Source organism: Marmota flaviventris, chromosome 4, assembly GCF_047511675.1.
Source record: "Marmota flaviventris isolate mMarFla1 chromosome 4, mMarFla1.hap1, whole genome shotgun sequence".
NCBI classification, from domain to species: domain Eukaryota; kingdom Metazoa; phylum Chordata; class Mammalia; order Rodentia; family Sciuridae; genus Marmota; species Marmota flaviventris.
The window spans coordinates 79,445,884-79,471,124 of NC_092501.1; the positions used below are offsets into that span (position 1 = coordinate 79,445,884).

At 34.3% G+C, this 25,241-nt stretch overlaps 1 protein-coding gene and 1 long non-coding RNA gene across 4 annotated transcripts in view; one reads left to right on the forward strand and one right to left on the reverse strand.

The window, feature by feature from the left end:
- The window catches only part of LOC114102455 (ankyrin repeat domain-containing protein 26), a 117,792-nt gene extending 102,470 nt beyond the window's left edge, over positions 1-15,322 (reverse strand). For all 3 annotated transcript variants that reach the window (XM_071611307.1, XM_071611305.1, XM_071611306.1), the window contains exons 1-8: positions 14,906-15,322; positions 10,775-10,889; positions 10,442-10,615; positions 6,590-6,696; positions 4,160-4,218; positions 3,526-3,567; positions 1,975-2,008; positions 131-203 (exon numbers count right to left, since the gene is read on the reverse strand). In XM_071611307.1, the coding sequence (XP_071467408.1) occupies positions 131-203; positions 1,975-2,008; positions 3,526-3,567; positions 4,160-4,218; positions 6,590-6,696; positions 10,442-10,615; positions 10,775-10,889; positions 14,906-15,150 (849 nt within the window). In that variant the 5' untranslated portion in view covers positions 15,151-15,322. The remainder of the gene's footprint in view (positions 1-130; positions 204-1,974; positions 2,009-3,525; positions 3,568-4,159; positions 4,219-6,589; positions 6,697-10,441; positions 10,616-10,774; positions 10,890-14,905) is intronic.
- Positions 15,323-15,434: 112 nt separating this feature from the next.
- LOC114102472 (uncharacterized) lies at positions 15,435-22,855 on the forward strand. Its single transcript, XR_003584513.3, has 3 exons — positions 15,435-15,867; positions 20,819-21,064; positions 22,447-22,855. It is a non-coding gene; the product is annotated as an uncharacterized lncRNA (long non-coding RNA).
- Positions 22,856-25,241: the final 2,386 nt, after the last annotated feature.

Genomic DNA, 25,241 nt, shown 5'->3' on the forward strand with positions numbered 1-25,241 from the left:
AATTCTAAAAACTGGTTTTCTCTGATTAATTTTCTATATATAGCGAGAGTTGGACTATTACTAAATTTTAAGAACAATACACAAAAGAAAATTCAGAGCAAGAAAATTAATTTCACAAAATCACCTTTACCTTGGTATCAAAATTAGAGTCTTCCTCATCTGATGTAGGCCAGGGATCACCAGGACCAGGTTTGTTAGAAAGCCTTTATAGCAAAAATATACAATAAAAATGGGTGAGTTTGGGTTGGGGTTGTGGCTCAGTGGTAGAGCGCTTGCCTAACACATGTGAAACCCTGAGTTCAATCCTTAGCACCACATAAAAATAAATAAAATAAACCTTAAAAAGAAAAAGGTTCTTCATTCTATAAAGGTGCAGATTCCTGAAACAAGGATGGGTTCAAATAGGTAAGAGGTAGAGCTCTCTTTCCCTCTTCCTGGAAAACAAGGTAAACAGAGTCTCAATAACCTCAGCACAAGCATTTTATAAACTATACAAACTGGGGCTATCTGATAGCTTTGCAAGCCAGTTGTAACCCTACATATATCCAAGAAAGATATTAGCAAGTTGGGAGAAGAGATGGAGGTGAGGGGATACCTGCCTAGGCCCTACAACCCAGTAGTTCAACAACTTCTAGTCCTCTGGTGCTTGAGGGACCCTAAGGAAACCTCTGTAAATTGAGGTCGAAACATTCCTGTCTGCTATAGACATTTATAGATGCTTAAATTATTTTATCAGAAGTTTTATTAGTTATTCCAACTGAACAGAAAAAGCCAACAACTTGTTCAGGACTCCCTTAAACTTCCTATTTTAATATTCCTTTCTAGATAACTCTCAATATCTGTGACCTTAATTCCTTTATCATCTTTGTCAAGGTTCTCATAAATTTCAATAATCTGGTCTCTTTTCTAAAACCCTTACCTCTAACCAACCCAGTACTGTTCCTCTTCAAATGTGCTCTTCTGTTATTTTCATTCTTATTCTCTACTATTGCATTCACTTGCTAATTCCATTCTTATCCTCTGCATTTGGGTTGACTAGACTCACTTCCCCACTCTATTATTAAAACACTAGCTATGTAGTGTCACATGCCTATAATGCTAGCAACTCAGGAGGCTGACAGGAGAATCACAAGTTCCAGCCCAGCCTCAGGAACTTAGTGAGGCCCTGTCTCAAAATAAAAAATAAAAGGGGCTAGGGATGTGGCTCAGTGGCTAAGTGCCCCTGGGTCTTACCAACAAAACAAAACAAAACATTTACTTACAGAATGATAATAAAGCTGAGAACTAAGGAACATGAGTTCAGATTTCATTTCTGCCACTTTATAGATATCCAGAAAAGTCACTTCAATATCCTTAATCTCTGAGTTTTCATCTGGCCAGGAAGTTAAACACATTTTGAAATACCAGAGGGTATTTTTATTAATTGCTAGTGTTCCTTAACCTCCTGAAATTCTATGTGCTTTGATTATTAAGGAATATTTAGTTGCCAGAAATGTAAAAAAGAAAAGAAACACCAAAAAAAGTAAAAGAGAAAAAAAAAAGTCAAGAGTATAGTCATGGAAGCAAAAAGACTAGGAAAAAAAATGCTTATTAGTACTAGTTAAGAAGTAGCCTGAAGGAAAAAACAGAGAAATCACGAAGCAGAGATATCAATTAAACATATCCTATAAATAGATGCCACAGATAATTAATATAATGTGGTCTACATGTAGATATTCTTCATTACAGTAAAATAATTCTTGTCTAGGACTTACCTAATCTTGCTTATGTAAAACTCATGGTCTTTTGGCCAAAACTAAGTAAAATCTGCCCTAAAAGCTTGGATGATAAAAATAAGGTACTGGTTGCCACTGCAACTATGGGCCCTATATCCATGGTGTCTAGCTCAGCTAGAACACTCAACAAACCTTGGTTTCTTTTCTCTGCATTCCCTAATTAGTTAAAATACAATTTAAAAAACTTCTGAAATCCTACCTGGTTAAAGACTCATCTTCAGAACTCTCATCCACTATTAAAGAAAAAGGTAAAATAACATTCAATCAACAATACAATAAAATATTAAAAGTTTAAGACTCTGATGCTTTGTTAGAAAATATTTCTTTAGGACCATTCCTGCAGACTATTCTATAATGAATATTAAATATACTAGTGATAAGCAATTAATGCATTAAGAATTCTTATGTCCCTTCTTTTTACTTATCAAATATAAGGAAGAAGGATGCAATTTATCAAAATTTGACCCGTAAAAGGAAACTGCTGTGTACAATAATCTTAACTGAAAAAGATATCATTAGTAGATTCAGTAGCATAAGCTGACAGTGTCAAAAAGCATAATTTTCTGGACTAATGAAACTAAGCAGAATTAGAAGCCAATTGTACCCCTGTCTCATGGATACTGAAGGAAAGAGATTGTTGGGAAACAATAATCTGATTTTATTTTGACATAATTATTTTGTTTTGACATACTTCCCCAGATGTTCAGTCAAAACTGTTTCATTTAGGATGTAACTCCTTATGACAAGGAAGACAGATCTATGGGCATGGTATTATGCAGCATGGCAAAACAAATGAAGGAGATAAGGGACAAGGATTTGAGCAAACAAGGCTCAAATTTCATCTGCTATTTTACCTCGCATATAAAGAAGCACTGGAAAAATCACATCCTTAAGAGTTTGTCTATTCTAAACTGTAACTTATAATTAGAGAAGCTTAGAAAGAAGCACTGGGGTGGTAGCACAAATTTCCAGGAAGTACTATCTGATATATATTTATATAATTATAAATATAAATATATACCATTTACTTATAAAAGCTTTCAAAATGTGCCAACAATTAGCTTTCCCTAGTAGGGAATTTTTTTTTTTTTTCGTTTCATGTAATATATGTGGGGAGGACCCCAAATAGTGTGACTCTTGGCATTTCCCATGACAAAGAATCTACTCAGAGAATCTTAGGGCTGGGCATGGAGGTCAGTGGTACCCCATTTTTTAAAAAAAGAAAAAAACAAAAACAACAAAAAAGGAGCTGAAAGTGTATGTCTCAGTATTAGAGTACTTGCATAGGCCCTGAGTTCTATCCCCAGCACAACAACAAAACAAAATTAAGAATAATAACAAAAATAATAAAAAAGAAAGTCAGCCATGTTCTAATAATACAGACTATTTTTATACTCATTCCTCAAAGTGAGATCACTTAGATCTATCTATATAGTATTCATTCTCTAGTCTTATTTCAATGACAAGATAGGTATGGGACTCAAAATTGTTTTATAAAGTACAATCTCTTGAGATTACCTTTCTCTATTGCTAAAGAGTTTATCTGGACCCAAAAGAGCAGAATGGTACAGTTAGTGGTTAGTGTTGTGTAGCTGAGTATCATGTCATTTTTTTCAACCCTCCCCATATGTGTCAAATATATAGAAATCATCCTCTTTCAAGTAAAGCATGTTGTCAGATTATATGCTAATGAACAAAAAAAGAAAACAAGAACTAGACTGGAGGTCTAGCTCAGTGGTAGAGCACTTGCCTAGAATGCATGATGCTGACGCTCTGGGTTCGATCTCTAGCACTGTAGGGAGAAAAAAAAGTTATTAATAAAAAAAAAATCATATTGCAAGTTATAGTCAGCTTAAATTGTAGATAAAGGTCAAAGTAATAGAATATGGGTATTATCGCCTAAAGTAAGAATTTGGAAATACATAAAACAAATAATTTAAATTGCATACTTAGGAATGAACAAATATTTTATTCTGCTTTAGTGACACAAATAACTGTGAAGTAATATTCATTTACACAATGCAATCCATTTATTGTAAAAATTAAATAGAAAATCTATTTTTATAACAATCCAATTTCCTATAATGTGACTACAAAGGAAACATACAATATATTAATTTAAAAATCTTATTTATACGAAGATCTACAAGATTTCAGATGCTAAAATAAGTGAAAACTTTTTCAGATAATATTGTTTTAGATGGCAAATTTCTGAAAATTAATTCATTAAATAATTCTCAATTCTACACTATTAGAAAGAAATTAAGAAAACATAAATGCAACTCACACACTAATTTTTAAAACTGCTTTCTTGTGATCAAAAGTTTCTTTTATTTTTTTCTAGAGTAGGTTTACCAAGAATAATTCACTATCAGAAGACTTACCTGAATTGTTAATTTGAGAATGTTTAAGTCTCTTTTCGTCATATTCAAAAATTACTTGCCTATGGTCATAAATGAAAAAAATAATAAATAAAATTATTTTAATACTGATATGAAAACATTTACCACATATATCAAATTCTTAATTTTGAGACAACATCAGAACTTTCTCCCATATACCTCAAATTTGTGAGCTCTATAAACTTTTTATTAAGCTTATAATTAAAAAAAAAGTAGAGTGAAAAAAAAAGACCATGAATCAGGGGAATACAGCACATTAACTAGATTAGCTAGACACAGTGGAAAGAAGTCCTGTCTCTTTTATCAACAGCTATTGGTCTTGGACAAATATTTTCTCTTAGACTCAAAGTCTTCTTTTATAAAAAGGAGTTCACTAGACTATTATGAAAATTTAATTAGGTAATACAAAAACATGCTCTGAGAAATAGTAAAGTAATGGAATTATTTGTTTTTTCATGCAGAACTATTTTGGAATCCCAAATAAAAGCTAATGTTCCCCCCCACACACAGATTCTAATATTCAAATGTTGCAGTTATTGGAAAATATTATTAAGTCTTAATTTTTGTTATTAGCTCCATTCTCTCCATTGTGGCTTATAATTCAAATTGTTCCTTATTATTAAGTTAATCAATCATAGCAAAGGCAGAAACTAAAAAAATGTCAAGACCAGACTTGGGCTACTGCGATTTCTCTTCCTAATCAAACTCTAAATCACCAGATCTTTGTTGGAATGATGCTTATCTCCAGTTGATTTGGAAGATACATGGATACCGATAATCATGGGTTTTAGTTCTTTTTAATCCAACTAATTCACATTAGATTTAAGAATTAGATTGGATAGAGAGAAATGATGGGAGGGGAGGGGAGGAGTAGGGGGGATAGGAAGGGCAGCAGAATAGAATAGACATTATGATTGCTGTATGTATATAAGTGACTCTATGACCAGTGTGATTCTGCAATCTGTACAATTAGAAAAATGAGAAATTATACCCCAATGATTTAAATGTATGAATTGCCAAGATCATTGTAATGTCATGTGTAGCTAATAAAAATAAAAAAAAAAAAAATAAAGGCCAGAGGAAGGTCCACGGCACAGGGAAAAAAAAAAAAAAAGAATTCTGCTTAATGGCCTCCTTTTGAAGTTGAATTTGAAAATATTCTGAAAACTTGTAGTGTAGACTGAAGTAGCTTGAGGGATTTTCATTACTGTGGAAAACAGATTATTTGAGAAGCTAATCAAAACCAGCATCCACCCTGGGGAAGGTGATATGAGACCGTCCAAGCCTAAAGAAAAGGTGCTACACAGGATACAAAGGGGCCTTTGGGAACAGATTTGGTAGCAAAGTAGAAAGAAAATTCTGATGTCATACAGCAACATTATTTGAATTTGTTTTAGTTTAGACTGATCCCAACAAATATTTGCTGGCAAAAAAACACAAAAGGAAGACCTCAAACTACCATATAGGTCTAGGTTAACATGTGGGCTCCACACAAGGTTTTGAAAAGGGGAAAGGGTCAGTTTGCTTACTATGTGCATAGTTAAAGCTAGAATACCCAATTGTCAAACCTGAGTTGCTGCTACTTTGGGAACAATGGCTGAGCATATGTATAGGTGAACTAAAAAAAGTTGTGATATTTAATTCTAAGTGCATATTATCATCAATAATCTTCAAATAGAGCAATCTAAAGTAAATACTCATTCAAAATACAAAATGATTTTCAACCCCTTTTTTATGATATTAGCATTTTAAAGGCAAACTATATAAGCAGAAGTTAAAAAAATACTACAAAAAAGATTAAGAAGTTCAATATTGAATCAAAAAATAAACTATAAGTCCATATATTTTAAACTAATATGAAACCCATTTTTAATTTTTTTTACTTTTGTTATTGGTGCATATTTGTAATACTCCATTCTTGATTTTTTTTTGATGTTTTTTGAGTTCATTATATTGTCCGGCTATTAATCCTCTCAGAAGGGTAGCCAGCAAATTTTTTTTTCCCATCCTGTAGTCTGTCTCTTTATTCTGTTGTTTTCCTTTGCTATGCAGAAGCTTTTAAATACTACTCCATTTATTGTTTCTTGTTATTAATTCCTCAGCTACAGGAGTTCTAGTGAAAACTCTTTGGCTAACATAAGATCACATAATCAACAAAATCAGAAAACAAATATAGTCATAAGGGAATATGAATATAGTCATATAAAGGAATATGAATCTTAACATATATTTTTCTTTGTGTTGTCCAATCTGAATTATTGCTTTTCTGCCTGATGGTTTGTTGACATTTTCATAATATCCTAAAAATTATGTTAATCATCCCAATAATTTAAAATTTTTGACTTGAGTGACTGTTACCACTCTAAAACACCACTAAGTTTTTAAAAATAACACAGAAAACAACTACTATACCTTTCTAGCTCATCAACTGCATGTATATTTGCTTTTTTATTTACTAAAACTTCTGCCATCTGTTGTTTGTTTTCTCTTAGAGCAAGTAAAAGTGGTGTGTGGCCATCCTGTAAAACAATTTATAATTCACAAAAATTACATATTTTTCAACTGAACTAAAAACCTTATAAAAGACCCCATGGGAACATAAATGCATCACAGAGTAAAAGCCAAACAAACAAAGAAACAAACAAACAAAAAACAACAACAAAAAACCCTTCCTTCTTACCCTGTTGAGCTTTCATGTTTTTTTGCCTTTTAAATGCTCTCCTCTGTCTAGTGCTGGCACATGAACTCCAGTCATTTCTAAAACTTACTGCAAATATTTAATGATTCCAAGAACTTCTGCTTCTATAACTGCATTTATAATGTTATTTTCAAACTATGTGATGCTCCCCATGTTAGCCAAAAACTTCTTGAGGGTAGGGGCTCTATCTTTAATCTCAATAGCCCCAAACACTGAAAAGATAATTGAATAGGTTTTAAGTATTTTTATTGAATTAATGAGCTTAATTTTCATTTCTAGAGCAGGGTTTCTCGATGTATATTCCAAGGAATATGTACTTTTCCAGAAGTACTTTACTGTAACAGAAAGACTCCATAATCATTTGTTTGAGAAATATCACAAACTGTGCATGTTATGTCCAGTATTAAACAAAACTCTCCAACTTTGCTTAATCTCTTAGTTTTTTGTGGACACAACATCTTTATTTTATTTTTATGTGGTGCTGAGGATCAAACCCAGTGCCCGCCCCCCCCCCCCCCCCCCCGCCCCCCCCAGCCTACCACTTGAGCCACATCCTGGACAATACTTTATTGATGGTAAACATTAACCAGAGTTCAGGGCTAAAGTTTTGAGGGCTTTTCAGTAATGTGATTCCTTTAAGAATGCTAATGGTTCCCATGGAGGAAACTGTCATGATTTTCTTCTATTTATTGTCTCAGGGTTCCAGTCCCACTGTCAAGGTAATTGTACTCTAAATGGGTCACTATGGAAATGAGCTCTGAATTAAATGAAACAGGTTTCAAAATGAACTTTGATTGCTTATTACCAGTTGGTCCATGGGTTTTCTCATATTATAAGATGGGAGATATTTACCTTAGTTGTTAGAGAACTCAATATAAAATTTTATTCTCGCTTATTATAATGCTAATAATCCTTGGACCCTAATACTTATCCTTTTTTTTAATTCTTTTTTTTTTGCTGTATTTTCATTTTAATTGTGAAAGTTGCTTATAATTTTAGACAGAATTTTGGAATAAAAATACAATGGTTTATCACCACAAAAATTAATACTGGTCTATATTAAGGATTTTTAGTGTAACAAAAGCGTTAACAAAAGCCACTGAGCTGCTTGCATTTTTAAGGAACATGCTGAAAAGAAAAATATTTTATTTTCAACATGCATTACTTACTCAACTATACCTCTGACTAATCTAATAAGGCCGACAGACATTCTAATGAAAATACGATCATTTACAGTTAAAGAAAAAGGTATTAAAATACAAATGTCTAAATTCTAAAACTCAATACCATTTCTATAAGATTAATACAAACTACAGACCATATTCTTATAAATTACCTTGAAAACCCTGACATCTTTATCAAAGTATATTATAAAACAGAAATTATAAACTCAAATACTTACAGAGGCAAAGCAGGTGACATGAGGGAATTCTGAGATGGGTTAGTAGCAAATTGGAGACTGAATACTTCAAATAAAGGGGACAAATTCTTTACAGCAGACCACTTGTAATCCGGGATTGAAGGACAGAATTTATTCTTTAAAAGAAGCTCAAAATTCATATTTCTACATGAGTCTCCTAAATTTTAAATGTTGACTGAATTTATGGAGGTTATGGATCACGTTTAGTCTATAGCCTTTTTGTTTTTATCTTTGTTGTAGGTTTTTCCAAATGGTTTTGTACAAATTAAATATTTGCATGTTAAACCTTACCTTTTTTTTTTTTTAAGATGGACTCAATATTTTTATTTATTTTATGTGGTGCTGATGATGGAACCCAATGCCTCCCGTGTGTGAGGCAGGTGCTCTACTGCTGAGCTATAAGCCTAGCCCCAACCTTTCCTTTTTTTAATATCATATTTTATCAAAAAAAATCAGGCCCTAAAATATGAAAAGACTCATAATGCCCACTTCAAGATCTTTTCAATACTTACTAATTTATACTCCATTGGTAGTCAATTCTCCTAGGCTGTTGATGAATAATTAGTTTCATAGGACCTTTGAAACTAAATTATTAAAATACCCATGTATATACTTAGTTTCAAGAAAAACCCTGGGTGTTATCAATATTTGTTGACCTAATGACCTGAATTATAACAAAGAGACATGAAATCCTTAAAATACCGACTGCTGTTTATTGAAGACTACCCATGAGAAAATCTCTAAAAATGTTCTGAATGGCAGTGGATGACTACTGATGGTTGGAAGGAAAAAGGTGTTATTCTATAAGTCAACGGATATTTCCAATATTCCTTTTAACTTTCTTACAATGGAAGTAGAAAAGACAGATGAATTTGGACAAATAATATTGGAAAGCAGAGATTTGAAGGATGCAGAGGCTAACCAAAGTCCAACACTTTTAGAAAATTTCTTAAGATCTGGGAATTCACTAATTACACTCGTTAATTCAGTAGTTCTTTTTTAGGAGTTCTATCAGAATCTTGAGGAAATATTTTTAAATATCTATGTCTAGGACTTATTAGATTTTCTGAATCAAATTTTCAGAGGAGAGCCTAGACTTGTAAATTTTCAAATTTCCCCAGGTCACTGTGATGCACAATTCTAGGTGAAAACTAGAGAAGCAGGCAAGCATCACTTCAGTATCATCTCTCTTCCATAAAACCTTTATCACTTGGGGATTTGGCCAAAAGGAGGGAAGAATAAGAGAAAGTCACTTCCTGTAAACTCAATTTAATTTTCCTGGGTAGGGACATGCAGGGACTAGATAAATTCAAAAGCTAACTTGATTTCATTACATAAACTGCTTATCTCCCACCTCTCAGCAACACACTGTAGATCTGAGAGTAGAGTTTAGAATCTTATTAAGTGTCTACTTCTGTCAGAAAACGATTAGATGTCAATTAATTATTTGTTCTTCCTTTTTCTTTTCCACTTAATTACCATATGATCCTGTCAATCTGGCTTCCTTAAAATCCCTATAAAAGTAATCTCTAGGCAGGTTTACAATTCAACAACTTTCTTTTCCAAACTAAGAATTAATATCACCCAAATTTAAGGGCATCTTTTCTATATATAAACTGGAAACAAACAAACTTATTGTGGTATTTTTCCTCAGTTATCTAATTTCCAAAATAGACTGAATACTTCTTATCACTATCCTTTTCCATTTCTCCTTTTTAAATCTTACTGACAATCACTTTGATATAACTTGCGCTGATTAAGCACAAGTAGGTTATTTATTTTTAAATGTCTTTGTTTTAAGATAAAACTTACTTCAAAGAAAATTTTGCTTTCTTGTGTTATTTTGTACTAATTAGAAAAAAAAATTGGTGCAAAAAAGTGTATGAAAAAAAAGATTTTATCTTTAAGAAATTAATTGTTTTCACAATATTTGCCATGAAAGCATAAAAGAAAGCTTATGCTCTAATACTTCTTTAAAAATATCAATATTTTAAGGGAAATCTTCAACAATTAAGTAATTTCAAATTATTTTAATTCAGGGAATGCTCGAGTTCCTAAATATGGAAAATTTACCCTATAAACATCATTGTTAATATAAAGGTATTTCATTTCAAATATTTAGGAAATAAGGTTGGTTGATTTATACCTTGTTTTTGGCTTCAGTATTTGCATTGTGCAAAAGTAGTTTTACTGCTATTGATGTGTTCTCAATATAAACAGCATAGTGGAGAGCTGTATTGCCACTGGAGTCCTTGACATTTGGATCAGCGCCATGTTCTAACAGAATAGTTGCACATTCCTCTTCCTGGCACTGTACAGCCTGTCAGTATCATACCAAGAAACAGATTGTAAATTCAAGTTAATTCAAGATAAACATTCTACAGGTTTCACCAGTTATATCTAAATGGGATAAATTCATTTTTATTTTAAGAATTTAAATCAAACTCATCTCCTGCCGAAATGGTTGGCTACTACCTACCTTAATTAGTGCTGTGCTGCCGTCACTGTCACAGATGTCAATGTTGCATTTCCTCTCTACCAGAAGAGTCACCACTTCTGGATGACCATAGGCACAGGCAAAGTGTAGAGCAGTCCTGACAGTGAAAGAATTTTTTGGATATTACAGAGCACCATCTGAAGGTACACAATTATTCATGCGACTACAAACATTAAATAACATGTAGTTCCTTTGCCTTCAAAGCAAATATTTTCTTCTGAAGTACAGTATTTATAGTTCTTACTACTCATTACATTAATAGAGATGCAACCTATTTGATTCATGCACCCTTCCTTTCTCTTCCTCCCTCTCTCTCTTTTGTGGTGTTGGGGATAGAATCCAGGGCCCTGAGCATAGTAAGGCAAGCACTACCACTGAACTATCTACACCCCCAGTCAATTTAGAGCAGCCTCTGAATAGAAAGAACATCAACTTCAGTTTGAATCCTACTTTAAGCTCGGATCCTTACTAGTTATTCCTTAACTTTTCTATGTCTCATTTTTCTTACCCTTAAGATTGGGATGAAAAATAGTAGTTACCTCACAGGACACCACCAAAGTGCTTAAATGAAAATCCATGCAAGGTATTTAGAATTGTTTTAAATTCAACAATTTTTAAAAATTGTTTTAAATTCAACAATTATTAGATATCATAATTATTATTAATAATTATTAGTTTTTGGCCTCAGTATTTGCATTGTGCAAAAGTAGTTTATCATTATTAGTAATAATTACTATTACTAATAATATTACTAATACCTAACAAAAACAAGATTTCAATTAAGTAAAATAATACAATTATACCTACTTTGCAGATATGGATTTCAATGAGTCTAAAATGCTATTTTTCTTACATTTCAACATCTGAGATACTGGAATGCCACTTGTTTTTGTCATCTCTGCATTGTTGTGACCGAAAGACCCAACAAGAACAATGTAGAAGAGGAAAAGTATATTTTGGTTCGTGGTTTCAGAGTTTTAGTCCATGGTTAGCTGACTTTATAGCTGTAGGCTTGAAGTAAGGCAGACATCATGGCAGAAAAATATGGAGGGAGGAATGTAGCTCAACGCAAGGCAAACAGGAAGCAGAGAGAGTTCCATTCACCAGGGACAAATTATAAAACCCCAAAGGCTTGCCAGTGAACTACTTCTTCCAGACACACCCTACCTGCCTATAGTTACCACCCAGTTAATCCATATCAGTGCATTAATCCACTGATTGGGTTAAGGTTATCAAAAACCTGATCTTTTTACCTCTGAACATTCTTGCATTGTCTCACACATGAACTTTTGGGAGATGCCACACATCTGAACCACAATGTCAATTACAGTTCATAATGTGTTATAACTATAAATGACATTTAAAAAATTTTAATACACAAAATAACTGCTTATCACACAATCTGTGGTGCCTTATAAAAAGTGAAATACAATAGTTCTATGGCAGTTCTGTTTATATGGTTGGCATTTAAATTGCATATATAATAAAAATGTGTATAAGAAATGCATATATAATAAAATCTACAAGCATAGATTAAAAAAATTTCCTTTACTTGTGAACATACAAACACATACACTCAAACTAATAGAAAATGAGAATTTTTTTCTGTGCTGGACTCTTATCCCTGCTCTTCACAAGGCTTATTTTTTATTAACAATAAACTTTTACTGGAACTTCTATACATGTTCACTGTAGAAATCAGAGAAAGAAAATAGAAGAAAATAGAAAAAAAAAGAAGTTCATGCAGAACTTTTACCAGTATTAATCATATGCTAGGCCAAAAAGCCAGACTCATCAAATTCAAATACTGAATTAACAGAGTATATTTCTAGTGTCAATGAAACTAAGCTAGAAACAAATAAAAAGATGAGAAACCCACAAATTGGAAGTAGAATAATACACTTCTAAGTAATAGAAAATGAAAAAGAAAATTTTATATCATTTTGTATATCTTTTTGGCTAAAACAAGAGCAGAGTCAAATAATTTGTGTATCTGTATAATCAAACTGACTTTTTTCCTCACTTGATAAAACAAAGTATATCTTCCCATGTCAACAGACATGATATTTATGCAAAATTCAATGATTATATTCTAAACAATTGATACATTGTAATTTGTAAATTACTAGAACAATCTATTCTATGGGTTCTTCTTCTTCTTCTTTTTTTTTTGTTTCAGGGATTGAATTCAGGGGTGCTTAACCACTGAGCCACATCCCCAGCCCTTTTTTAATTTTGAGACAGGGTCTCACTAGGTTGCATATGGTCCCGCTAAATTGCTGAGGCTGTCTGCTGCCTCAACCTTCCGAGCTGCTGAGATTAGGTTCTTAATGCATTGTTATTTTAAGCAGTGCTGAGAAAAACAAATTGTGTCACTTATTATTTCCTAAAGATATTCTACTATAATAAAATTTGTTGGTAGAAACATATACATTTTAAAATAGGGTACAGTAGATCAAATTGTCTATTTGAAAAGTCATAATTTAAGCTTTAAGCAGAAGTATGCCACTGCTTTTCATTCTCACAAATTTTGTAATTGGTAAACACTATTTTATTCCTCTTTTAACTTAATTTCCTTCTCTTACCAGGGACAAAGAAATTTTTCCAATGTCCATAGGTAACTTGTAGATCTGCACAAGTGTTCCTTATCAAATTAAGTAAGAGTTCAAGATCTAGAGGTAAACTTTAGTGGTATAGTACTTGCCTAGAAAGCACAAGGCCTTCAGTGCAACCCCCAGTATAAAAAAAAATAAATGGAGTTCAGTTTTTTTCCTTGTTAATTTGAAAGAATTTTCTGTATAATGAAGATATATTTTTTTATCTGTATTATATGTTATATATGTATAAATATTTTGCAACAGTTTTTTATTTTAATTCTTTTTCTGATATACAGAGGTTTAGATTTTTCATTTCTGCTAACTGACCCTTGGAACAGTTTCTTTTAGGCTAGGGGTATAGCTTCGTGATAGTGTGTGCTTCCTAAGCACTAGTCCCTAAGTTCAATCCTGAGTCCCACAAAAGGAAAAAGAATGCTTGCTTTTGAGTTTATTCTTAGGAAGGTCTTGGCCAATATAAAAAATATATAATGCAGAAGTAGGCCTGTGTATTTTCTTTCATATTTTTCTCATTCTGTATTATTAAAATTTTTTAATCTATACTCTATGGAGAAACTTAACTTGTGACATAATAACCTAGCTAGTTTATTCCAGTTATCAGGCACTTCATATATGAATAATTCATCTTTTCCTATTAATATGGAATGTCATTGGTTTCAAGTTCTAAATTCTTACATACATTTGGGTGTTTCTGGATTTTTCTATTCTGTTGCATTAGTTTATCTGTCTTTTCAGTTTCCAGTATCAATTAGTTTGTGAAAATTAATAGTGTATTTTAATACCAAGAAGAGCAAGTCCTTATTACAAAAAAAAAATTTCTGTCATCACAATAGTAAAAGCATGGGGAAATAAAAAATGCTAACTTTTCGGGCTGGGGCTGTAGCTCAGTGTTAGAGTCCTTGCCTCTCATGTGTGAGGCACTGGGTTCAATCCTCAGCACCACATAAAAATAAATAAAGATATTATGTTCATCTACAACTAAAAAATTTTTTAAATGTTAACTTTGATTTTTTACCTGGTTTATCTAAAATAAATATAGAAAGATCTCACATTTTTGGAATAAGTCTTCCTTGTTCAACAGAGAACTATCTTTCCAATAGTTATACACTTCATAAAAACATGGATATTATTTTTTTCTAAGCATTTAAAGCCCTTTAGCTGATAAAAATTATTTCTCTCATGCACTTTCTACACCGTATACATGGTTTTAGAATTATGTATTTTAAAAATAAACTGTTGCATATACTTAATTTTGTTAAGTTAATCACTTTTCAATAGTCAAAGAGCTTTACATGGGAATCATAAGTGGATCGGAAATGAGCTAAAGTTTTGTTTTAGTTTTGCTGCTCATGAAGCGGTTCTGGGTGTTAGATCCCTCGGAAGCCTGTACTTCCCAGGTGCCTGAGGGGGTCCAGCTGGGGAGGTGCCCCTTTCTTCCATGCCCCCCTCCTCCCGCACCAAACCCGTAGCCCTTTGGCTCAAAGCCCCTACCTATTACCTGTTCTTCTTGTCTTTATCATTCACGCCATTTTCCCCAAGAATAAGGAGATGCTGCACTTTGGCTACATTGCCCATGCTTGCAGCCTTGTGGATCTTTCCTGTATCCTTGTCTCGGATGTGGTACCTGGGCGAGTTCAGACTACTGGCATTCTCAAGCCCAAAGCCCACGCAGTTCCTTCGCAGGTTGCTGGAGGAGCCCAAAGGCGAACGGCCCTTACTTCCGAAGCCAAAAATCCTCTTCATGGCAGAAGCCAACCGCCTCAGGGGTACCTTTCCTCCTCCTTGGCTTTTCACCGCCTCCGGAACTCAATATTGGCTGTCACAGATAAGCAAACCTAGTCTCGCCACAACGACCCAAAGGGGCAGCTCCAAGGTTCCATTTTTTCAGGAAAAAATTATCGTCTCCAAGCAACACCACTTAAGTCCCAATGCGCGTGCGCGGTCTTAGTCTGCGCAGACGCTACTCACTTTCACAAAAGGCCGGTAACCGAGGTTGCTCAGTGCGCATGTACAAAGCCTCATTTCTCCAATCTCCGCCCTTTAGGCCTCCTGTGTTTCTTTCTCCTGTGTTTCTTTGTGTCAGGTTTGTCACAACAGTGCTCTTCCTTGGAGAAGGCTTGGGACTCCAGTCTAACGGCAACTAGTGCGCGGGTAGCCCAACTTACTAGGCTATGTCGCTGGAAAATCGCGCAGTTGTTCCCTGGCGGTCGGACAATAAAGGGCCCCAGAGTGTAGGCAGCATCTCGCGGGCAGCCGTAGGTGGCCGGCCGCCTGGATTTGAAGAAGGGGTTCCGAGGGAGGGGCGGGCGCGGGACTTGCAAAAGTTCCCTTGAACTCTTGGGACACGTCGGAGGTGAGACTGCCAGAGCTCCGGCAACCAACCGCTTCCACCCGTGCCCTTCTCCTGGGGAGGGGACCTCGGCGGGGCTCAACAAATGGTGGCTTCGCGGGCCTCTCCAGGTACGACATGGGTTGTGTGGGACTTGGGGCCGGGCCGGGCCAGGCCAGGCCTGGATCTTGCTGTGAGCAACTTGGGCTGCTGCTTCTGTGCGCCCGGCGCTCCAGGACTTAGCTCTGATTTGTCTCTTGGTGGACTTTGTATTTCTGTAGAAACAGTGGGCTCTGTAAAAGGTTGAACACGTCAAGTCACCTGGTTTCTGTGCATTCAGGTCAGGCCAGCCTGCTAGTGCCACACCTGCCGTTGCCTCTTATAGAAAAGCATATAAACCATGTCTTTAAAAGCAAAAATGTACTTAAAGAATTTGGTTGGGGATGGGTGGAATATGCGTACGGATGTGGTTATGAAAGAAAAAGGGGATTCGTTTTGCGGAGCGCTTTATTTGCATGGAATCTCTATTCATTTGGAAGTTCTTGGAATTAGAAGTGACAGTTTCCATAGAGCAATATAGAGAGTCAATTTTAGGATAAAAATTAATGGAATATGTAAAGAGATTATGTACATTTTGGATCAGAATATATACCCGAAGAAAACAACATAATCTTAAAATTTTGGTTTGACTTGGGAAAAGTAATTTCTTTTTTTTTTTTTTTAATTTTTTAATTTTTTATTGTGGGTTGTTCAAAACATTACAAATTTATTGACATATCATATTCCACACTTTGATTCAAGTGGGTTATGAACTCCCACCTTCACCCCATACACAGATTGCAGAATCACATGTTACACATCCATTGATTTACAAATTGCCATACTAGTGTCTGTTGTGCTCTGCTGCCTTTCCCATCCTCCCCCCTCCCCCCTCCCCACCTCTCCCCTCCCCTCCCCTCCTCTCTCTCTACCCCCTCCACTGTATAACCCTGAGGTCTCCTTCCATTACCATGCAATTTCCCTTCTCTCTCCCTTTCCCTCCCACCTCTCATCCCTGTTAAATGTTAATCTTCTTCTCCTGCTCTTCCTCCCTACTCTGTTCTTAGTTACTCTCCTTATATCAAAGAAGACATTTGGCATTTGTTTTTTAGGGATTGGCTAGCTTCACTTAGCATAATCTGCTCTAATGCCATCCATTTCCCTGTAAATTCTATGATTTTGTCATTTTTTAATGCAGAGTAATACTCCATTGTGTATAAATGCCACATTTTTTTTATCCATTCATCTATTGAAGGGCATCTAGGTTGGTTCCACAGTCTTGCTATTGTGAACTGTGCTGCTATGAACATCGATGTAGCAGTGTCCCTGTAGCATGCTCTTTTTAGGTCTTTAGGGAATAGACCGAGAAGGGGAATAGCTGGGTCAAATGGTGGCTCCATTCCCAGCTTTCCAAGAAATCTCCATACTGCTTTCCAAATTGGCTGCACCAATCTGCAGTCCCACCAGCAATGTACAAGTGTACCCTTTTCCCCACATCCTCGCCAGCACTTGTTGTTGTTTGACTTCATAATGGCTGCCAATCTTACTGGAGTGAGATGGTATCTTAGGGTGGTTTTGATTTGCATTTCTCTGACAGCTAGAGATGTTGAGCATTTTTTCATGTACTTGTTGATTGACTGTATGTCCTCCTCTGAGAAGTGTCTGTTCAGGTCCTTGGCCCATTTGTTGATTGGGTTGTTTGTTCTCTTATTGTCTAATTTTTTGAGTTCTTTGTATACTCTGGATATTAGGGCTCTATCTGAAGTGTGAGGAGTAAAGATTTGTTCCCAGGGTGTAGGCTCCCTATTTACCTCTCTTATTGTTTCTTTTGCTGAGAAAAAACTTTTTAGTTTGAGTAAGTCCCATTTGTTGATTCTAGTTATTAACTTTTGTGCTATGGGTGTCCTATTGAGGAATTTGGAGCCCGACCCCACCGACTGTAGATCGTAGCCAACTTTTTCTTCTATCAGACGGCGCGTCTCTGATTTGATATCAAGCTCCTTGATCCATTTTGAATTCACTTTTGTGCATGGCGAGAGAAAGGGATTCAGTTTCATTTTGTTGCATATGGATTTCCAGTTTTCCAAGCACCATTTGTTGAAGATGCTATCCTTCCTCCATTGCATGCTTTTAGCCCCTTTATCAAATATAAGATAGTTGTAGTTTTGTGGATTGGTTTCTGTGTCCTCTATTCTGTACCATTGGTCCACCCGCCTGTTTTGGTACCAGTACCATGCTGTTTTTGTTACTATTGCTCTGTAGTATAGTTTGAAGTCTGGTATCGCTATACCGCCTGATTCACACTTCCTGCTTAGCATTGTTTTTGCTATTCTGGGTCTTTTATTTTTCCATATGAATTTCATGATTGCTTTCTCTATTTCTACAAGAAATGCTGTTGGGATTTTGATTGGCATTGCATTAAACCTATAGAGAACTTTTGGTAATATCGCCATTTTGATGATGTTAGTTCTGCCTATCCATGAACAGGGTATATTTTTCCATCTTCTAAGATCGTCTTCTATTTCTCTCTTTAGGGTTCTGTAGTTTTCATTGTATAAGTCTTTCACCTCTTTTGTTAGGTTGATTCCCAAGTATTTTATTTTTTTTGAAGATATTTTGAATGGAGTGGTTGTCCTCATTTCCATTTCAGAGGATTTGTCGCTGATATACAGGAATGCCTTTGATTTATGCGTGGTGATTTTATATCCTGCCACTTTGCTGAATTCATTTATTAGCTCTAATAGTTTCTTTGTAGAGCCTTTTGGGTCTGCTATGTATAGAATCATATCATCTGCAAATAGTGATAATTTAAGTTCTTCTTTTCCTATTTTTATGCCTTTAATTTCTTTCGTCTGTCTAATTGCTCTGGCCAGTGTTTCGAGAACTATGTTGAACATAAGTGGAGAGAGAGGGCATCCCTGTCTTGTTCCAGAAAAGTAATTTCTTTATAAAGCTTTTTCCTAATGAAAATTGTGTATCTACTTTGTCTTATTTTAAATTCTTATGTAAATTACATGAGTTCTTTCATAAATTATTTTTGATAATAAAGCAAGTTCTTTTTACTATTACTCTTTTTTGATGATGACATACACAAGATTTATTTAACTAAATGTATTTTTTATTTTGTACTAATAGACATGTTTTTTTTTTAGTACCTTACTATCATCAAGCTACGTGAATATTCTTTTTTGTTTTTATTAGTGCATTATAGATATACATAATATTGGGGTTCATTTTGACATAATCATACATGAAATACAATTTGTTGCACTTCAGTCCCCAGTACTTCCTCCTTCCTTCTCCCTTCGCTCCTCCCTTCTGTACTCTATTGTACTGGTCTTCTTTCAATTTATTTACAGTATTTTTTTTAATATTGGTGCTTTGTAGATATGCATAAAGGTGCAATTTATAGTATAGTATATTCATTTATGTATATATCTTAGTACATATCATAATATGGTCAATTTTATTCTGTATTTCCTCCCTTTTCCCAGCCCCCTCCCTCCTTTTCTATTCCCTTTCTCTATTTCACTGATCTTTCTTCCATTTTCATGGGATCCCTCCATCCCCACTTTTTTCCCTTCTCATTTTACTCTAGTTTCTGCATATGAGAGAAGACATTTGACCCTTGACTGGCTTATCTTATAAGCTTAGCATGATTTTCTCCATTTCTATCCATTTACCCACAAATGCTATAGTTTCATCCACTTTATGGCAGAGTAAGACTCCCACATTTTCTTAATCAGTTTGTCTATTAATGGGCATCTGGGCTGATTCCATAGTTTGGCTATTGTAAATTGTGTTGCTATAATCATTGAAGTGACTGAATCACTTTAGTATGTTGATTTTATTCTTTTAGATAAAGACCAAGGAGTGGGATAGCTGGGTCCTATGCCAGTTTCATTCCTGGTCTTTTGAGGAACCTCCATTCTACTTTCCAAAGTGGTTGTATGGATTGTCACTTGTATCATTAAGTCTTCCCATCTTAGAGCATGATGTGTTTTTTATTTGCTCATATCTTGATTTGTGTTATATTCCCTATAGTTATTACATCATTTTAAACATTATTATTAATGAAGCTTTTTCTCCATTTCCATTTTTAAGGCATTTTTCCTAATATGATTATAGGTATTAGTTTTCCCAAATCTGTATCCCATATCTCATGGCAAACTTAAAATCTTGGTGATGATTTTTATAATAGTCTCAGGTTTTCTAACTGAATAATCACATTATTAATAAGAAAGTCATCACTTTTCAAGTATATGACATTTAATTCATTTCTTATTTGATCTAATTAAATTAATTTAATCTAGGTAAGTCCAGTTAAACGGTTGTTTTATGATCATTTATTTATTTGTGATTCTTTACTTTTGTATGCTAATAGAAATAGCTGGCTTGTCCCTGGTTTCTTATTTTAATTGAAATACTGCTAATGTTTTACCGTTTTAAATGATAATGTATATTTTTTATTTTTAGAAATAGTGTTTGTTGTATTTGCCAATCCTTTTTCCAGTTTTGATCAGAAATGCTTCCCATATTTTTTAATCTTGTTTCTTGAGATATTTTTTTTAAAAAATATTGAGTAAATAGACTGTTGAGTAAATAGACTGTCTCTGAGAAGGAATCTCATTTACTTGCTTAGAGTGTATTTTTCTTGGTTGATGGATTTTCTTTGCAAATTTTTTATCTATATTTTTTCCATTTTTTATTCATTGGTGACATTTTTGCAGCATTTTATGAGGTTTTAATATTAATGTTTTGCCAAGATAATATCATGAAAATTGAGACTCCATTTTTGTTGTACATGGTCTGGGATATTTTTAAATTCATTAAAATTTAAAGTTTACTAGAATTCATTTATGAAATCATCTGTATGATATGGAAAATGACAAACCCACACTATTTTAGGATTTGTCATTTTCCATTTCTTACAAATTTTGCACATTAATTTTGTATCCTGTTACTTTGCTGTACATATTTACCAGCTCTATAAGTCTTCTGATGGAATTGTGAATAGAATTGCTTTTCTGTTTTCTTTTCCAGGGGATTCATTATTGGTTTATATAGAAGCTATTGATTTTTGTTAGCACAGAATGGCCAAGCTGGGTGCAAACTTCACAGATCAGCACAGCCTTTATTCAGCAGTGGAGTTGTGCATCTGGTGGACCCACTTTTCTCATGGAAAATGAGCCACTGGCCAAAGGAGGAATCTGTGCTTATTATATATGTTACACTGAGCGATGACTTGATTATTGATAGAGCATGTCAGTTTGGGCACTCAGGAAACAGGTTTGTAAGAATTTGAGATTTGTTTTTACTGGGCATTATTTTTACTTGGGGAAAAATGGAGGGTCAGGGTCAATGTTCAGTGCTTGTCTCTTTCCCAATAGAGTCTCATTGTATAGTCACTGGGAAAGGATTTATTTGGGGAAGGATCAATGTTTTTGCTTCCTCCCAGAGACTGCCATTTCAGGCTTGATGGATATCTCCTTCCCAGGGATTGTCTTTTCTTCCTTCCAAGAGATTGTCCTGTTACTGGAAAAAAATATATTGGGAAAGGATCAGTGTTACCAATGTGTTGCCTTCTTCCTTACTCCCTCTTCCCAGGCCACATTATTATGGGGTTTGTCATTTTTCATATCTTACAATTTTTGTATGTTAATTTTGTGTCCTGTTACTCTGTTGTATATACTTACTAACTCTACAAGTTTTCTGGTAGAATTTTATGGGTGAACAGTAATAGCTAAACTTTTTTCTTTCCTTTTTATATTTCTTATTTCCCTGTTGTGCCTAATTTCACTGACTAAAATTTCAAGTATTATATTCAATAGAAGTGTCAACAGTTGACATCCTTGATCCTGATTTTAGAGGAAAATTTTTTCAGTTTTTTTTTTCCCCCATGAAGTATAATGTTGGCTTTGAGTTTGTTGTACGTAACCTTAAAGATGTTGAGGTAATTCCCTCTATCTCTATTTATTTGGTCCTGGGGATTGAACCCAGGGGTGCTTTACCACTGTGCTACATCTCCAGCCCTTTTTATTTTTTGTTTTGAGCACTATCTCACTAAGTTGCTTAGGGCCTTACTAAGTGTCTGAGACTGTCCTTGAACTTGGGATCCTCCTTATCCTCCTCACTCAGCCTCCCAACCTGCTAGGGTTACAGGTGTAAGCTACCACACCCTAATTATACATAACAGTGGTATTCATTATAATATATTTGTAAATGAATGTAGTCTAATTGGTCTGTTTCATTTTCCCATAACTTCCCCTTTCTCTTCCCTCCTCCTTCCTCATATTCCCTACATCTTCTATTGGAGTCCCTACTCTTCTATTGGAGCTCTGTCCCTAATTTATATAGGGTTTTTAACATGAAAGGCTTTTTCTGCATCTAATGAGATGAACATTTTCCTTACTTCTATTTATGTAATGAATTATGTCTCTGATTTTGGTATTAGAGTAATACTGTCTTTATAGAATGGCTTTGGGAGTACCTTCCCACCCCCACTTTCTATTTTATGGAACAATTTGAGGAGCGTTCTTATTAGTTCTTTGAAGGTCTGACAGAATTCAGCTGGAAATTTGTCTGATCCTGGGCTTTTCTTTGTATTGGGCTTTTTGTTACTTCTTCAATCTCATTGCTTCTTTTTTTTTTTTTAATATTTATTTTTTTAGGTATAGATGGACACAGCACAATGCTGGTGCTGAGGATCGAACTCAGTTCCCGCCCATGCTAGGTGAGCGCTCTACCACTGAGCCACAATCCCAGCTCTCATTGCTTCTTATCATGTTTAGATTTTCTGTATCCTCTTGATTCAATTTTGGTAGTTCACATATATGTCTAATAATTTGCTCATTTATTCTAGACTTTCCAATTTGCTGTAATATAAATTTTCAGAGTAGTCTGTAAAAATCTTCTGGATTTTAGAAATGTCTGTGGTGTATCTCCTTTCTAACCTCTAATTTTATTAACTTGGGTCTTTGTTTTGTTCAGCTAAGGCTTATTCTTTTCTTTGAAGTTCTCTTATTAATTTGGCTCTTAGTTATTTCTACTGATTTTGGAATTGGTTTATTCATAATTTTCTAGGACCTTTTTTGGTGATTTTTTTAATATAGAAACTTAATAGCTATAAACTCTCCTTAGAACCATCTTCATAATGTTCTAGAGATTCTGATGTGATTTACCTCTATTCTCATTATTTCCTTTATGATCCATTCATTGTTTAGAAGTGGATTGTTTAATGTCCATGTGTTTATGTAATTTCTTTTTCCCCCATAGCTTTATTGATGTAAAATTGAAGTACAATAAAATGCACTATTTGAAGTATGCAATTTGATCAGTCTTGACATGTCTGTAACAAATACAATCAATATAAAAAGGATTTCCATTACTTTTTTTTAAAATTTGAAATCATGCAGACTGTGTTTCCTGCATGATTTATTACATTAGATATCAATCATCTTAAGATATATAGAACCCCACCCCCACATGTCAACTATTTCAAAATTAAATGGCACACTTATAAATATCTCAGAGGCCAAGGAAGGAAAGTGAATGAAAAGTGTTTTGAACTAAATGATAATAAAAGCTTAAAATATCAGGATCTCTGGGAAGAAACAGTACTAGGTGAACACTTATAACTTAAAATACTTATATCAGAAAGAAGCTAGAATTCTAATCAATACAATTATTTTCAAATTTTTTAGTAGGAAGGAAAAATAAAGGTAGGAGAAGAAATATATGAAATAGAAAAGAAATAATACAGCTAAAATTTGATAAAAATCAAAAAAGTCTAATCAAAAAAACAAAAACACAGAAATTAGTATCAATGGAAAGGAAGCTATCAAAATAACCTTGCAGATGCTGAAAATGTATTAAGGTAATATTACAATTGTATGCCAACATATATGATAGCTTATATAACTATGTTGGCATACAATTGTAATATATTAGAGAAAGATTCATGTGCTGCTGAGAAGAAAGTATATTCAGTCATTGATGGATGAAACATTCTATACATGTCCATTAAGTATAAATTATTAATTGTATTTTTTCACTTGTATAGCTTCTTTTTTTAGTTTTTGTTTGGAGGCTATATCCAGTGGTGACAGATGCAGGTTAAAGTTACCCAGTATTTTTGTTTTATGGTTTTTTGGATTCTTGATTTTGAAAAGGTTTGTTTGATGTACATCAAACAAACCTTTGTACATTTTTGTTTTCTTGATAGTTATGATTGTTATGCCTTGTTCATGTATAGTTTCCTTAAGCAGTATGAAATGTTTTTCTTTATCTCTTCTGATTAACTTTGGTTTAAAGTCCACTTTATGTGATATGAGGATAGAAACCCTGCTTCTTAATGTGATCCATGTGAGTGAGATATATTTTCCCATTCTTTCACCTTCAATCTGTGGATGTCTTTGACTATATCTTAGAGACAGCATTTTGTTGGGTCTTGGCTTTTAATCCAATCTGCCAGTCTGCATCTTTTGATTGATGAATTAGGCCATTAATGTTCAGAGTTATTATTCAAATATGAGTTGTATTCTCAGTCATTTTGGTTTATTTCTAGTTTTTAATTTGAATTGGTTTCTCCTTTAATTGACGATTCCTTTAGTATAGTTCCTCCCTTTCTGGTTTTTACTTTTTTTCATTTCATCTTCATGGAATATTTGGTTGAGAATGTTCTGGAGTGCAGACTTTCTAGTAGCAAATTCTTTTAACTTTTTTGTTTATTATGGAAGATTTTTATTTCATCTTCAAATCTGAAGCTTAAGTTTGCTGGATACAGGATTCTTGGTCGGCATCCATTTTCTTTCAGAACTTGATATATGTTATTCCAGGACCTAGCTTTGAGGGTCTGGGTTGAGAAATCAGCTGAGATCCAAATTGGTCCCCCCATAAGTAATCTGATACTGTTTTCTTGCAGCCTTTGAAAGCACCCCTGCCTCCTTAGCTTGCAGATTGTATCACATCCCCTCACCCAAAAAAAGCCTCATTTGATGTGCTGGGGTAAAATCTGTAACGTGCCAGTCTGTCCTTCAGCCCCTTCAGAGCTGGTGTGGAGAGCACCACTGTTATGGTATGGATATAAAGTGTCCCCCAAAAGCTCATGTGTGAGACAGTGCAAGATTTGGAGGAAAATGGTTGGGTTATACATAGCCTTAACCAAATCAGTGAATTAATCTCTAGTGGGATTAACTGAGTGGTAACTATAGGGAGGTGGGGTGTGGCTACAGGAAGTGATTCATTGCAGATGTGTCTACAAGGTATATATATATATTTTATTTTTTAATTTTTTTATATTATTGTCCCGTCCGGCAGGACACATCAACGTGGGCAGTGAACCTAGATGGGGAGGAATGAAGGGACAAGAGACACGAAAGGTGACAGCAAGACAAAAATTCTGATCAAGCTGCAAACTTTTATTGTTCACACAGGGGTATTTATATGCTGGGGATGGGGAAGCTCT